An 18,106-nucleotide genomic window follows, 5' to 3' on the forward strand; every position below is an offset into this window, starting at 1 on the left:
TTAGGCCGGGAAGGGGGGGAGGGAATAGTTCCATTGCGTAAAGGAGGTTCCAAGATTAATGTAGCAAATTACCAATCAGCATATCAGGAGTTGTAGTCAAGGTACTGGAGAAGTTGGTCAAGATCAAAATACAAAAACAGATTAACAGAAATGGGATACTATATGGTGGGCATGGTTTCGTGAAGGCAGGTCATGCCTCAGTAACTTGCTCATGTTTTATAATACAGCTCAGTTGGAGAAAAGTGGTGGATTTACAGTCTAGTGGACTTTACAAATGCTTTTGACATGATATCAAAAGGAGCTCTAATGAATACATCACAGCACATGAGGACAGATATAAAGTTGGTAAAGTGGATAAGATGGTAGTTGATGGAGATATACCAGACAGTAGTTTATTCAGGAGTGGAGTCTAGTACCCACCCCCAAATCAAAAAAATTAGAATAATCAAAGAAAATGTGTTGAGTGATTTGCAATTCTAATTTATTGCATAGAAAATAATTATTACCAAATATGAATTAGCAACATCTAAATCTACATACTTTGTAGATTATATAATCATGTAAACAATAAAAATGTAATATAAATTATAAGAAAATTGTTATTTGAAAACATTCACAAAAGTAGAATAATTTTTAACATGGTTCAAAATATTAAAATATTCCAAATTCCAAATTAATTGGTTTTGAGGAGAGCATAGAAATAGCATATATTTCAGTAGCTGTGGGACTGATTTGTGTGTGAGGAATTGTTTGCACATGGATTTCAGTTAATCATTTGCTAAATATGGGTCGAATGAGTAACATATCTGAAACTAAGAAGTTTCTTATGGTATCTCTACACAAAGAAGGTCAAACTCAACAGTTTATAGATAAGGAATTGAAATGTTCTCAAGCAAGCATGAGTAGAGTATTGAGAGAGTATTCTAATAACTGGAGTTTTCAAAATAATCGCTACAATAGTGGTTGAAAGGTAATCACCACATCAGCAGATGAGAGGAGATTGAAGAATATCGTGAAGATTAACCGCTTCTGAAGTACAAGGTATTTTCACAGGAGATGGAAAGAACTAGGTGTGAATGTGTCTGCAACATTGAGACAACTTCACGAATTGGGTTTTAAATCATGTGTGTCTAAGATGAAGCCGCTTATGACTGACTTCCAAGTAAAAGGTAGCTAGAGTGCAAGGGTGTAAGCAAAGACTGTTATGGGATGAAGAGGACTGGAAAAAGGTAATTTTAGCAATGAAAATATGTTTTGTGTGTCCCATGGTCATTAAGGGATACATGTTTTGCATCTTAAGCAAGAAGCATTTGATAAAGAATGCATGAAACGTTCGATGAAATTTGCACCCTCTGTCATGGTGTGGGCTTGTATGACTGCAGAGGGTTCGGGTAGGCTGTGTGTTGTGTACGAAAGAGTCATTTCCAAAGTGTACCAAGAAATTCTTGTTCACTTTATGTTACTGTCATCGGAGGACTTATGTGACGGTGATTTCCTTTTTCAGCAAGATTCAGCTTTTTGTCACACTTCCAAGACTACTACTAGATGGCTCAAAGAAAGGAAAATCAATGTAATTTCTTGGCTGGAAAACTCACCAGATTTAAACTCCATTGAGAATTTATGGGGAATTATGTAGAAATGTCTTCAAGAAGTTGCTTCAAAAGACAAAAATGAACTTGTTTCTAGTCTTCAGACCATATGGGCATGTTTTGATAAAAAAGACTGTGAACCACTAGTAAATAATATGCCCAACCATTTATGAACGGTCACAAAAGCTGTGGAGGGGGGGGGGATGCAACAAACCACTAATTATCATGTTGTTTCCCTTTGACTGTAATTTTTGTGCATTTATTTTTGCATTATTCTAATATTTTGAACCACGTTAAAAATATTCTAATTTTGTGAATTTTTTCAAATAACAGTTTTATTATAATTTATATTACATTTTTATGTGTTTACATGGTAATATAATCTATAAAGTACATAGATTTTGATGATGCTAATTCATATGGGGTAATAATTATTTTCTATGCAATAAATTAGAATCGCAAATCATTCAACACATTTCTTTTATTATTCTAATTTTTTGATTCGTAAGTGTACTAGACTCCACTCCTGACAGTCACTGATTGAACTCAGAAAAATCTGTTATCCAATCCCGAACTCAGAAGTCTGTTGTCCAATCCCATCTGTTTAAATTTATTTAATAGTTTGTTGTGTGGGAGCCTATCAAAAGTTTTTGCAAAATCCCAGTACACCACTGTATATGCATCTCCCCTGTCCAAGATATTTGTCACCTTGTTATAGTACGTAAGTTAGTAATACATAATCTCCCTTTAACAAGCCCATGCTAATAGCCACAAAGAATACTGCTGTTTTCAACACAATTCTGTATCCTACTTCTCAAAATCTCTCTCTAGTACCTTCACCACAACTTCAGATATACAGATTGGCCTATAATTTGAAACCATAGCCTTTTCACCACCATTATACAGTGGAACAATTTTACCTTCTTTCCACTCCATTGGAACCTGTGCTGTTGTAAGACTCTTATTAAACAAGAATGCCAATGCTACTGTCAATTCCTGGAACATTCACTTAAGATGCATGGTGATATGTCAAATCCTATTGCTTTATTGACATCAAGGTGATTTCCTCAAATACCTCCTGTTCACTCACAATTAAGCCATCCTCTCCTATGTCCTCTACAGTTAAGTTCCTCATGATTCTTTTCTGCTCATACTGCACTTTTGTTTCCCTTACTAACTGAGTCAATCTCCTGCTTGTTCTTTATACTCTTCATGAAACCGTTTATCACCATGATTCATCTTGTTGGAAGTTTTTCCACTTGATTCAACTATAAATTAAAGATGCCAAGAAATTATATTCTTGGTTTAATCCTTTATGCAAGTGCAAGCAAACAAAGTTTGCACCTGAAATACCTTCAGGACTGGGCAACTCATAAATAGAGGCTAATGACTTCACATCACTTGCCTCAATATCATTAGCCTCTATATAAGAGTTTCCCAGTTCTGTAGTTACTTCACGGAGCAAGAATATAATTTATTGGCATCTTTAATTTATATATTCATCCTGTACTGCCTCCAAAGTACCTTATTCTTCCAGATTTTATGCTTTCATTGATTTTACACCTACCTTATTCAGCCTTTTGGCCTTCGGAATACATTCACACACTGATGCTGTTATGTATTTCTTTGTCAGTTCCCAAACAGCATTTATTTCCTTACTGCTCAACTTCTCGTTCATGCTACAGCTCCAAGCTTCTCCTAAGCTTTTCATAATCACCAGCCTTATAATTCCACATATATCCTTTTCTCACAAAAGCCTGCAATATGACTAGCCACAACCCAGGTGATCACTTCATGATCACTTTTACCAACTGGAGGAAAGTGTGAAACCCCTCTCACAGTTACATTTTCTGACAATATGATCAGATCTAAAACTTTAAATCCTCACTTGCCCTCATTTAAATGTCGCCTGAGATAGTTATCTCTTAAAAACTCAAGAAATTAATTTTCCTCATTCCCAAATGCTATTTCTTCATTGCAATTTATATCACCATAATTAAAATTGTCCAATCAAATTAGTTCAATCAAAAAATCATGTCAAAATGATGCTATCCATCATAATAAAAAAATTAGTATACATAGTACAATAAAAGGCTTTCAAAATCACATACCTACACCTTCAGAAATGAAGAAAAGAGGCAATTTGATGTTTAAAAAAATTTTTTTCCAAGAAAAGAAAAAAACTTATGAAAATTGAATGGACCAATTTTAAATAAATTTTGAAAAAGTAAACACTTAAAATGATGGAAAAAGTTTGGTAAAAGTGAGGATACTTAAAAATATTAAAGATGGAAACAATGGAGGAGCTGGTTGGCCAAGTGGTTAGCGTCTCCGCTCTCCAGCCATGCTGCATGCGCCGGGGGGGTCCCCTTTCGAGTCTTCAAAATTCAAGTAATCAGAATTCAAGGAGAACCCCTACCAGGGTCCAGAACTGGGGGGGGGGGGGGGCACCAGGGGGCAGATACCCACCTTTCGAGTTTTCAAAATTTGAATAATCAGAATTCAAGGAAAACTGGCCTACCAGTCCGGCACGGGGGATTGGGTGTCGTAGGCACCAGGGAGGAGAACCCCCCTTTCGAGTCTTCAAAATTCGAGTCATCAGAATTCAAGGAGAACCAGTCTACCCGTCCAGAACTTGTGGGGATTGGGCACCATAGGCATCAGGGGGTGGAGACCCCTTAGTAATAATATAATTCTTCTTCTTCCTCTGCAGCTTCTCCCACTTAAGTGGGGTCACTATTGATGATGAGTCTCCTCCACATCCTCCTGTCTTGGGCTGTCACATTCAAGTTCTTCATCCTCAAGTCCTCATCTACCAGCTCCCTCCATCTCTTCTTTGGCTGCCCACGCTTCCTCCTTCCTTGCACATCCATCTGCATGACCCTTCTTCCCACATATTCGTCCTCCCTCCTTATCACATGACCAAACCATCTCAACCTTGCCTCCTGTATCTTCACTCCTAAGTTTGTAACTTTCATTGTTCCCCTCACATAGTCATTTCTCAGATGATCCTTTCTGGTTACACCGTACATCCACCTAAGCATTCTCATCTCTGCTACTTCCATCCTGCTGATATTATTTTTCCTCAGGACCACAGTTTCTATAGCATATGTCATAGCTGGCCTCACTACTGTCCCATTGATTTTGCCTTTCAGATTGATCGGCACACTCTTATCACATAACACTCCAGCCATCTCCCTCCAGTTCCTCCAACCCGCTTGTATCCTGCATCCCACTTCCTTCTCAGCTCCTCCATCTTCTTCCACTGTTGAACCTAAGTATCTAAAGTCCCTCACCTTCCTGATGACATTTCCTTCCAGCTCCAGATCTGTCTCCTGGCTGCGACCCACTGTGCAACACATATACTCTGTCTTACTTCTGCTCAGTCTCATACCTCTCTTCCAGTACTTTTCTCCATCTTTCCAGTTTAGTTCCCGCTTCTTCTCTTGAATCTGCACACAGCAACATGTCATCTGCATACAACATTGTCCAAGGCGCATCTTCTCTCACCTCCTCCGTCACCACCTCCATCACAATATTAAACAGAAACGGACTTAATGCTGACCCTTGATGCAAGCCAACTGTTACTTGAAAACTTTCTGTCTGTCCCAGACAGGTCCGAACACTTGTCTTCACATTTCGGTACATCTCCCGCACCAACCTGACATATTCCTCCGGAACCTTCTTCTCCCTCAGACACCTCCAGACTTCTTGCCTTGGCACTCTATTGTATGCTTTCTCCAGATCAATAAATGCCAATCATCTGCCGTAACCCAAAGATAGCATCTGTTGTTGATCTACCAAGCATGAAGCCAAATTTTTCCTTTGCAATCTCCACCTCCTTCCTCAATCTTCCATCCAGAACCCTTTCTAGGATTTTCATTGTGTGGGACATCAACTTTATTCCTCTGTAATTTTTACAGTCTTGTGCATCCCCTTTACCCTTGTAAATGGGGACAAGAGTATTCTCCCTCCATTCCTTGGGTATATTTTCCTGTTGGCAAAATAATATAATAATAATAAATATTTAGTGGTTATTCAAGTCTTAACTTCTGGAGAAATTCGTAATGACTGGAAATTGGGAATAATCCCCCACCCCCCATATATATATAAAACACTGTATTCAGAAATGTGAAAATCATAGACAAAAAACTTTATTAAGCCACACATATAAATTATGTATAAGAATTATACAAAACAGAATTAAAGCAACTTATGAGCAACGTTTTGGAGAAGAGCAAATGAAATGCAGAAGTGGCAGATCTATGACTCGCATAACGTACAGTCCTCTTCAATTATCTGAATTGACATGAAAAAGAAGAAACATCTTTAGTGTTGCTTTATACACATTAAGCAAGTGTTGACTCAATAAGCTTCAACCACTCTCCATACAAAGAAACCACTACTCACCCTTTTGTTCATGACTTCCTTTCACAACTTCCATGAATGGCCCCTTGTCCTCACTCTTTACCCTTGTTACATCAAACGAGAGAACTCTAGTATCGACCCTGTAACTACCCTCTCAATAGTTTAGATATCTCAAGTATTTCACTTTTTCCATCTAAAACTTTGTAGTCCACATTCTCTTAGTCTATCTTCATAGCTAGCACTGTATAGTCCTGATATTACCTTTGTTATCAGTCTCTGCACTCTTTCCAATGATAATTTATTTCCTTCGATCCTGGGGTTAAAACTTCAGCACAATAAGTCCTGATGGGGTCTGATCAAGGCTATATATACAATGGAATGACAACTCTTATCTCTGCTGCATCCTTCAGCAGAGATAAGTCAGCATCCTTCTCAGTAATGCAACAATCCTTTGGGTTACCTTCACCACCTTTGCAATATGTACCCTGAATTTCAGGTTTTCTGTCAATCACCACCACCACTAGATCCCTTACCTCAACCATTTCGTCCTCCAGGGTATGCAGCTGCAGCCACCCATCGATGTATCCCAAACTTCAAGATTTACATTTAGGTGAATTAAACTGAAATCCCCATTCATTTGCTCATCTGTCCTCTTGAAGCGTTACTACATCAGCACTATTACTAAAAACCCTTCCCAGCTTCACATCATCTACAAACAACTAAATATCCACCTGCAATCCATTGATAATGTCATTGATATAAAAGTTAAACAATACAGGTCCCAGTAATGAACCCTGTGGGACCTCACTTGTAACCTTCTGCTTCCTTGATACCCCTCCCCCCATACACAACTCTCTGAAACCTATCATACAGCCAGTATGCTGAACCCATATGCTGCAACTTAAATATCAGCTTATGATGTGGCACCTTGTCAAATGCCTTTGTAAAATCCAAAAAACAGCAGAATATGCCTTCCTCTCATTGACTGCTCTAGTAACTATTATAAATGGTAATCAGTTTACTAAAACAGGAGCACCCCTTAACAAATCCATGCTGACTCTCACAGCTAGCATTGCCCTCATCTGTCCAATGATCCCTCACTAATTTCTCCAAAATCTTAACAATTACTGATGAAATACAAACAGGTCAATAGTTTGCACTTCCATTCTACTACCACCCTTATAATGACACTAATCTTACCCTCCTTTCACTCCTTTGGCACATTTCCTGTGGCCAAACTCTCACTGAAAAGTCAGGTCAATGGAGCTGTCAGTTCCTTAGTGCATTCTCTCAAACCCCATAGTGAAATCCCATCCAGGCCCATGGATTTATTGACATCCAGAGTACTTAGTATTGAAATACTTTTTAACACTTCTAAACCTTGAACCTGCTCCATCCTTCCAATACTAAACTCTACATCTCCAGGATGAAATCCCCTAATGAAATATTCAACGAACAACTCCACTAAGTCCTTTTCATCAGTCACTCTACTCCCATTTTTATCCATCAATGTCATGCTTCAACAATAATTCCTCTTCCTACTGGTCTGATCAGGATTTGATCACATAACAAATGAATCCCTTACAATTTTGTTTGGATCTCAGGGCCAATCTCTTCTCATATTCCAGTTTTGCCTTCCTTACAATGCTAGTCACTCTACTGGTCTGAGTCTTATATTCTTAATGCATCTGCTCTCCACCATCTCCTTATATATCTTTTCCATAACCTCTTTTTCACCTGCAGTTCCTATTTGACATTATTTGAAATCCACTTTACACCAAACCGTGTTTTCTTTTTTCACTCGGGGTACACAACTTGCCACTGCTGCTAATATATATTCCTTCACCCATTCCCAAGCACTGATATTTTGCCTTTCAAATTCCTCCATCTGTGGATGAATGGAAGAATTAGAAGACAGGGGACAAAATTAACAGACAAAGGACTAAACTGACTCAGGCAACCAATTCCCCATTCATTCACCACTCCCCAAGCAAAATAGTCTAGTCCTCGCATCCTTGCTAACTACACTCTTAGCCAACTCTTATCCAGGAATGACCTCTTGTCCTTCCCTTTAGCTAAATTCTGAAAAAAAATTCAATAATGCAGAAGTCATACCAAGGCAAGTGATGTGAAGTCATTAGCTTCTATATAAGAGTTGCCCATTCCTGAAAACAGTTCAGGTGCAAACTTTGTTTGCTTACAGTTGGATAAAGGATTAAACCAAGAATATAATTTCTTAGCATCTTTAATTTATAGTATAACCAAGTGGAATAACTTCCAATAGCATGATAAGTATTTCTCCCCACATACAGAGATTATCTACTGATGAATGTCAATGCGACATTAAAAGATGACAAAAATTGCAACAACAGTTTTTTTTTAAGCAGGATGCCTTGTTTTGTAGAGTGTTTATGCTTGGTTGCAAAGTAAATTATATCCTTGTATTATAAGTGTACATGCAAAGTATCTTTGTGACTGGCCTATCTGTATATGGAAGATGACTTGACATCAAATTGTACTAGTATCCCACAATGCAAAGTATCTCAAAGTTCCTTCAGTATTGATTTGGCTCTCAATATTTCCATGGCTTTACTGATGAGACTTCAAAGATCAAAATTGCCTTAACAAATTGGAACATATGCCATGATAGTTCGATGAAACTTAATATGGATTTTACTTACATTTTAGCAAGCACAGAATTTTTGCCCTGGTGTAAAGGGCATCTTCAGTATGACTTTCAAATTAAATAAGTGGCACAGAAACAGGAAGATTCAACAATGAAAATGTGTGAACTACATGATAAGCAGTGACATAGGCTAAAATACATTAAGGTACTAACTAAACAAAATGAAACACGAGAACATTAATTAATTTTAAAAAATTATTATTCATACAACATGTGGAGAAGTAGTATTTCCCAAAGAAGGGATAATTTCAGTCTATCACCTCTGTTTAGATTCAGACAATGTAGCAGTGTTTCACAGCTTTCTGCTTTTCTAGGCTCTGCAAAAGATAAGCTTCCACCTTTGGCCCACCCTAAAGTCTATCACATTTTGGCCAGACTAGTAGATAAGCCATGACGAAAATCCTACATTAAATTCCGTGAGCTTGAACGGTCGAGACTTGCAAAACATTATTATTATTATTATTATTATTATTTTATTATTAACATTTGACCTCCATGGAGTCAGAGACTCATCGTGGGAGGTAAGTCAGAAACTTATCTCCACCAAACATCAAATTCTTTGAAAGAAGATTAAGGGTAAGGTTCTTTATAAAAATAATTATCTTATGGAATGCTTATATAAAGAAAGCAGTGAAACCTTGCTACATCATCCCAATATTTAAACAGAAGTAATGGACTGAAATTATCCCTTTCATGTTTGGTGAATAATCTTTTTTTTTTTTTTAAATTAATGGTCTCATTTAAATTTGTTTAGTTAGGGCCTTAATGTATCGCAGACTATCTCACTCTACATTATGTGTGTGTAGTTCATGTGTTTTCATTGTTAAATCCTGCAGTTGCAGTTTTATTTGTTAAATTTGAAAGTCATACTGAAGATGCCCTTGAAACTGGGATGAAATTTTTATGCTTCATAAAATAAAAATTACGTAAGTAAAATCCATATTAAGTTTTATTTGAGATCAAAACTGGTGTGGATAATAACTCTTCTCATAATGCATAGCATTATACATGTTAAAAAGTTCTGAAAGGAACTGTGCTTTGCATTATGGGATACCAGAGAAATCTGATGTGAAGACATCTGCTTCCATACAAAAGTTTTATTAAATTTAGATAAATTGCTTTGTATAATAATTATTGGTGAAAGTCATTTAATGGGGGGGAAAAAAAAAAAGAAAAATAAGGTTGCAATGAAAATGTTCCTAAAACAGAGATCAGAAATGCTATTACATCAAGTGTGGAAACCACTAGTCCAGTGTATAGGTCAGAAATGAACAGGTCAACAAAGGTAAGCAAGTATATTCCTAAAAGACTTAATGTACTTAATATATACCTGTGTTTAATGCACTAATCATCTTTAATCTTGTGACACTTGACTCGGTTTGATTTACATTTCTATTTCATATTGTTTCAGATGTAATTGATGTAGTTAAGATAATTAGATTTCATTGTTACTATGAGCTTCTGGAAAGTTATATTTTAAAAGAAAAAGAAAAACCTGATTGGTTGTTCATAACTTATTTTGATGGTATTACAACACAAAAACAGCAAATTATAAAAAGATGTTTATTGACTAGCTTATATTTTGCTGAATTTTAAACCAGCATACTCAGAGCACAACTGTTTGTTGCAGTCTATGTATAACAATGAGTAAGTGAAACAATTCAAACTTGCTCCCCACATTCCCCCTCCCCAAACACAAGAGCAAAACACCATGATTCCTATTTTACATATCTGGGGCACATCTAAAAATATAGTCAAAGTACTAATAAAATATAACCTTCACACTACATCCAAAGCACACATCAAATTAGCAACTCTGATCTGTTCTCCAGCAGAGATAGAGTTCAAATTTCATTCTCAGGTACATCCTGGGATATATGAAGCATCCTGTGATATTGTAACTTGGCCTATATACAGACAGCAAGATCAGTTAACATCTGCCTAGGAAACCATAGGAAATACATTTGCTACCATTATTATGGCAAGTCAGTACTGACAGACCATGGTTTGAACACCTCTTCACACAAAATTAGACAGAAGAAAATCATGTACTATACAGAACATGGTTACAACCCTACCCCAACTTTTTCCCTGGAATAACTTGCATATGTATGAACACAAAGCAAATCTAATAGCAGTCAAAAACATAAGGTGACAGTATATCACCTAGGACAGTCTTAGTTCATATTAAGCCTAAATATCATGAAATTTAGGAATGCTACTATAGTATGCAAGTTCTTATTTTGAATATCTGATTTCAGTACTAAAAACAGTTGAATTAAATTGGAAATGTCAAAGTTTAGCAAAAAATGTTTCCAGCTAAGCAGGGCTTTAATGCACTGTTATGAAATGCATTTAAAAAAAATCAAAGATTAATATATTTTATTACTAAATTACTGATCTGTTATTAGTAAAGTAATTATGATCTAATAAATGCAATAATAATTGTCTAATGACGTTATGATATAATCCATGGATGAAAGCAAATACCAATATACTGCAATAAAATCAACATAATAAAACTTCAACCATATGGTACCTCGACAGAGGTTGAAAATCCTCCAGAGTCTTCAGTGGCTGTGACAATAAGAGAATATGACTTGGGCTGTCTTAAATCTTCATAGTCAAGATCTTTTGCTAATTTAACCACGCCTGTTGTTGGACCAATGTTAAAAGTTCCTGCACCTTTACCTTGAGCTTTAAGAGTATACCTTATTTCTCTGTCTGCAAATGACTTTGCTTTCACTTCAATAATGCTAGAAGAAAAGAAAATTTTTCAGAATTAAATAATTCTCAATGTCAAAATTTTCAAATCATGTATTTTAGGTGAACTTTACTAATTGAAGTATAATTTAACATTAAACCATTTGGTTTTCTCTTAGTTTTTTTTTTCTTTTTATTCATATGAGGTTCCCCCATTCCTTGACCGTCACTTAGGATTGGCTGAGCCCTCCAAGTGAGGACTCAAACAGTATGTATTTATTAAGTATGTGTTTATGACTGTAGATCCGTGTGTGTGTGTGGGTGGGTGGGTTAACAGGCCGGTTTGCCTGTTCCGAGGAACGAAAAACCTGAATTTTCAGGTGAAAAACCCTCTACCTCCGTATGAGACCGGCTAACTCACCTTTAATCGAATGAGACCAGATAAAGGTTCCTCACGTCATGGACGGAAATTGAACCCAGGTCTTTCCGACCAAAGAGCTTCATCTATACCGACTGAGCTATGGAGGCTCTTCTGTTAGTAACTCTTAGTTTTAAAGGAAAGGAAAAATTTAAAGATTTTAACATAAAGCAGAACAGTCTGACAAGAAATAGGATTCCAGATGAGGATAGCAATCTCTCAGCCACATGTATCGGAAAATAAATTTGCTGGCTGGTTAACCAAATTGAGAATAGATGCTTGCGAATTTCTTTTAGGTTTATAGTGTTCAGTGTGAGACCACCACCCTGCTTTCTATAAGTCTAAAGCAGCTATGTAGTTTTTAGATTGTAATGCTTAGCCCACACCATGATATTAATGTGTTACAATATGACAACTTTTCACAGGTAGGACTCTCGTGACAAAATGAATATACAACTACAAAGTTCAACCTATTCCAGGAGTCCGTCTTGCTAAATCACTCAAGGACTGGTAAACTGATAGCCAGACAAATGTAGATCACTGTCTGGTTACTAATATGCCAAAAACGGAAAATTCATATACAAATTTTTCCTTTATCCATTACTATTACTAAAATAGTAATGGCTAAGATTAGGAAAAATACAAATATCAATATTATCCAACAGAATATTAATACTGTTAAATAAAACCAATTCTTGTGACCACTACAAAATTATAACGTAGCCCTCATAGTAATCTACCTACTGATATTGAAATTCACTTAAAAAAGATATATACACAGCTGACCCCTGAACACCATGGGGATTAGGGGCATCAAACTCCCAGGCAGTTTGAAAATCTGCGTATAACTTTTGATTCTCCAAAAACTTAACTACTAGGAGCCTACTATTGTTACCAGAAGCCTTTCTGATAACAAACAGTTGATTAACATGTATATTGTGTATTATATGTATTATACAATAAAGTAAGCCAGAGAAAAGAATATGTTATTAAGAAAATCATAAAGAAGTGAAAATACATTTACAGAAATGTACTGCATTTATTGATACCGTGAGTTTACATCCCGTTCTTTGCATGAAGAGTGGTTGTTGAGTGGAATGCATTGCCTGAGTGGGTTGTGAATGTTGACACATTGAATCAGTTTAAAGCATGGTTGGATGAGCATCGTGTGCAACTGTGTATACCTCCCACGATGAGTATCTGACTCCATGGAGGTCAGATGTTTATTTGTAAATTATTATAATAATTTACAAATAAATAATATTAGTATAAATTTATGGTATTGCTTTAACAGTGTGTGTAAAATGTTTATGTTTCACTATATACAAATCTGCATTATAAATAAAATCTTATCTCCTAAAGAAAAAAGAGCCCATAAACTTAAAATCAGACTTAAAGAACATAACCACCATACAAGATTTATCTTCTCTTCAAGATCACAGGATCTGATGAGATACACAAGCAAAAGCACCTTTAAACTTAAAAAGTATGGTTTCTTCTGCTGTAATAATGAACCCTTAAAATACAACTTAGCTCATTCAGCTAAATTAAGAAAATACAGCAATCCCTCGATTAATGCAGCTCCGATTAATGTGTCATTTAATAAATTTAGTTTAATCCTTTATCCAAGTGTAAGCAAACTATGTTTGCGCCTGTAGTATCTTCAGGACTCAGGCAACTCATGGTAAAGGTGGACTAAGTTCTCATCACTTGTCTTAGTATCTCCCATAATGCAAAGCACATCTCCTTGCAGGCATGTATAATGCTATGCATTAAGGAAAGTTCCACTACCCAGACTGGTTTCGACCATTATTGGGGTCTTGTCAGTGGGAGCCAGACCCAGAGATACTGTTAGATCCTGAATGGAGGATTTTCTAAGAATTGTTCATTCAGAATCTAACATGAAAATTTTAACTAATTTAAGATAATACCTGCACACCAACAGAAAGTAAGAAAGACCTTGTTTGTTGTATATGAGAATGTGCATTAATATGTGTAATGTATTAGAAATATTTTCTGTCCAACGGAAGGCTAAATTTGAGAATTATGTCAAATTAGTGATTCTATGTAAAAGAAATATTAGCTTAAATTTGCGTCCTATTAAGCTATCTAAAATAACGCAAGTCGCCAGACAGGTAATGAGTAACAGTTCAAAGGTCACATCTGAAATGCATGTGTCGATCGTAATGCCGGAGGCTACAGTTACACGGAAAGTGACGTACGCACACTTTCCACGAAGACAGCACCTAACGGCAAAAGGGAGAGTAAAGGATCATCTTAAGGGCATTGAAAGTAAAGGGTCATGCAAAAAAGAATACAGCAAAAAGAGGGCACTAGAATACAGAATATAAGGCAATGCGTGCCATGTTGTAAGGCTTTTTTTCTGGATTTTCATCTCGAGGATTCTTGACCGGTGGTTGGAGAAAAGATGAGCCAGGGTGCAAAGATGTTGGACAGCGGGCCGCTTTCCTAATTGAGCTGGAGAAGATTCCACGCGGAGCTGTATGTTAATCGTCAGCCTATGCAGAATCGTGCAAGTCGCTGGATGTCCCATCGGAAAGGAGCGGAGATAGCCCTCAGTCGTGGCAGAAACTAGTTAGTATCTGGCAGCAGTAGAGAGGACAACATAGCCAAAAGGCCAGGCACTGAGATAGCAAATCGAAGGATGACCAGAACAACAGTGGTAGTTAATAGACCTTCGGAAAGAACTGGGTAATGTAGAGATTTTTGTTATATGTTACGGAAGTGATAGAAGATAGAAATTTGTGTTTGATTACGTAATGCAGACAATCCTTTAGAGAACTTTGATAAGATTTCGTATTTTGAAACAGCTAATTCTGTTGGACAAGGAATTGTCAGGAATGAATCTCTAATCGAATGTGACTGAAATGATAAGTATATTTTGTTTAGTAGATAACCTTAACGGAGAAAGCAACAAGTTGTGTAATATGTACTTTATGAATAGCATGCATGAGGGGATCTTAATTTAGTGTGATATTGTCACTACTTTCCATTGTTTTTGTATGATTAACATTTTGATCTGTCTAGGCGAATTTGATTAATTTAGAATTGTTTAACTATCTTAGCATGAGATTTAACTTAGCAAGAGATTTAGAAGTTTTAGTATTTTGATTCAATTTAGTTGTACTGTCTTTTAGTTTCAATAAACATGTTTTATTGTATATGCCTGAGTCATGCCTGAATTCGAGATATCAATTTACCACTTATGAAATTAGAACCTTAGCAGGAGAAATTTTAGATATATATATATTTAAGTAATAGATCATTGGTCACGACTGCAAAGTACCGATATCTATTTAAGTGTATGTTAGAGTGTATGTCAATGAATCTAGGAATATTTCCCTGAACTTGAATTAATTCCTGTTATAGGATATAGGCTGGCACAGTATAATACAAATTTGTCAGTATCTGAAAAGGGAATATCCCTGGGCAGAATCAAGTTAGGCTACACATAAGAAAAGATAATAGAGGTTAATGAGGTATATAAGTTTAGTAATAGAGAGAAAACAACGACATAACAATACTAAGGTGGAAGTAATGGAGAAGTCATATTTACCTATACGAGTTGCCAAAAGGTGTCTCACCTTATTAAATTACTCTGGATTTAGAGAAAGATGTTGGAAGTTTTTTCCCCATTTGGTTAGACTAAAATAAATTGAGTTTAATCCTTTATCCAAGTGTAAGCAAACAAAGTTTGCATCTGAAGTATCTTCAGGACTGAGGAAACTCGTGGTAAAGGTAGACTAAGCTAAGCTGTCATCACTTGTCTTAGTATCTCCCATAATTGAAAGCACATCTCCGCAAGGAGATGTGCTTAAGGGAATTTTCCCTTAATGCATAGCATTATACATGTCTGCAAGGAGATGTGCTTTGCATTATGGGAGATACTAAGACAAATGATAGGAGCTTAGTCCACCTTTATCACGAGTTACCTCAGTCCTGAAGACACTTCAGGCGCAAACTTTGTTTGCTTACACTTGGATAAAGGATTAAACTAAATTTATTATAGTCTAACCAAGTGGAAAAAATTTCCAAGTGTGTCATTTTTTTTCTATACCCAGATTTCATTAGTGTGCCTCTAAAATTTAATTAGTGCACCTATATACATCTTAAATATAAATGTTACAGATTTTAAACATTTTCTATCTATACATTCATACATTTTTATGGCTAACTATTTAAAAAAAAATCCACCAAGATGAAATAATTTAGTTACCAATTTAAAATGTTTTACAAAGTTATTTTTTAATGGCATACTACACTATTTCCATGTACACAATGTTCCAAAATTTACCGCCAAAATTTATGTTGTCTGCTAATTACATAGCATTTTGATGATCATATCTCATACCTCCTTTGCAATTGTTCTCCTTACTTTTTTTATTTTAAAGTATTTTCCCAACCTTTCATCATCAGTAAAAGAATTAGTGAGCAAAAAGGTGAAAGTGTGAAAATGATTAGAAAAGCAATCTCACTGGAAGGAAAGCTTGAAATAATAAATAAAAATGAACAAGGCGAGTCCAGAGCATAGATAGAACAAGAACACAAAAATGGGTGAATCAACTATAAGAGCAATTTTACACAAAGCTGTTGAATACAAAGAGAAAGATAAGGCTGCTTCAAGTTCATCATGCATGCACTCGAAATCAAAGTATTATAATGATTGAATTAGAGACTTCTTTCTATATGGATCGAAGATTGTAACCAAGAACAGATCCTGCTAAGCACTGACCTTATTATTATTACATAACACATCCAGGGAGTCCAAAGACTCATCGAGGGAGGGCACCTACTCTACAACTCTCCGTCAACCACTTCGCTAACCGCAACTACTTTCATCATCCACACCAATGCCATCTACCACCAACCACCACTAGTATTTTCACAGACAATCAAAAACATCCATGCCCACGGTGGGATTCGAACCCACAGCCTTCTGACTGGAGAGTGTATACGCTAACCAGTCGGCCAACCAGGCCAGCATCAAAAGCATTAAGTCTCTTTGCAACCTTGAAAGAAATAGCTAGCAATGATGAAGAAGAAGAAGAATTCCATGCTAGTGCTGGATGGATTGAGTGTTTTAAAAAGAGAAATAGCCTTCATAATGTTCTAATCACAGGCAAAACTGCAAGTGAAGATTAGGAGGTTGCCGCAAATTATCCAGAGATTTTGAAGAAATGTGTTGGAAGGGGGCTATTGTGACCACCAAATATTTAATGTCGAAGAAACCGGCCTTTTTTGGAAAAAAATGCCTTCCAAGACTTTTCTGCCAAATCAGAGAAATATCAGCCTGGTTATAAAGTTGCAAAGTTTAATGAAATTACTGTTAGCACATTCTTCCACATTGTGCAAATGATTTTAGAGGCTTTTCAAATGAATCTAAGTTAATTAAATCTCATTCTGAGAAATTGAGTGATTTTGACTTGCTAAATTTAGATGAACAGAAAGAAGATCCTGAAGAATATGAAGAAAATTTAATCACTGACAAGCCCAAAGAGATTTCACAGAAAAAATTTGAAAATAATTTTCACACAATTGAAGTTTTTAAGCAGCAATGCTTAGAGGTTGACCTTGATGAAGAGAGAAGCAGTAAAATTTGCAGAACTAGTACAAGAGGCAATAGGGACATGCTTAACCCTAAGAAGCCTTATCATGTACAGTGAGTCCCTCTCCCATACATCACAGGCAAAAGAAGTTGAAAAAATACAGTATCCACATTTCCATTTCAGCAAAATATCCTCCTGGTTATCATCTACAAAAGATGAACAGCTTTCCTCTTCCCTCCCTGGTGTTTTTTTTTTAAGTACAGTGTGAGTGCCTTCACTTGTACTTTGGACAAACAGGATGTTCAGTCAAAAATTGACCACAAGAACACCAATCTTATGTCAGCAACAGCAATAAACCCGAAAAATCTGGCCGTGCTAAGCATGGAGTGGACGCTGACCAACAGTATCCTCTAGTCCAATACCTGTCTTTTACGTTAGTGGCAGTTTATGTTTGAGTGGCCATTTAAAGAGAATGCTGAAGCACTTCTACATAGCCCAAACTTAAATCAGACTGACTGACTGTCCTTGCCAAGATTTGGGAGAGACTCAGCCTCATAAATAGCAAGTAGTACTATGCTTCCACCTTTCCCCTCCATTGTTTATGAAAGATATTGAGGCTTGAATCATTTTGAGCACTACAGGTTTGTAAATTGAAGAAGAGGAACAAGATACATACCTATAAGGATATGTGCTTTGCATTATAGAATACTAATGCAAGCGATCAGAACTTATACCACCTTTACCACAAGTTGCCCCAGTCCTGAAAATACTTCAG

At 36.3% G+C, this 18,106-nt stretch overlaps 1 protein-coding gene across 11 annotated transcripts in view; it reads right to left on the reverse strand.

Moving 5' to 3' along the window:
* The window catches only part of CadN (neural cadherin), a 1,238,426-nt gene that overhangs the window by 1,037,333 nt on the left and 182,987 nt on the right, over positions 1 to 18,106 (reverse strand). For all 11 annotated transcript variants that reach the window (XM_090407912.1, XM_090407911.1, XM_090407917.1 and 8 more), the window contains exon 5: positions 11,183 to 11,399. In XM_090407912.1, the coding sequence (XP_090264038.1) occupies positions 11,183 to 11,399 (217 nt within the window). The remainder of the gene's footprint in view (positions 1 to 11,182; positions 11,400 to 18,106) is intronic.

Source organism: Typopeltis vanoorti, chromosome 18 (assembly GCF_054136105.1).
Source record: "Typopeltis vanoorti isolate ZY-2024b chromosome 18, IOZ_Tvanoo_1.0, whole genome shotgun sequence".
NCBI lineage: Eukaryota > Metazoa > Arthropoda > Arachnida > Uropygi > Thelyphonidae > Typopeltis > Typopeltis vanoorti.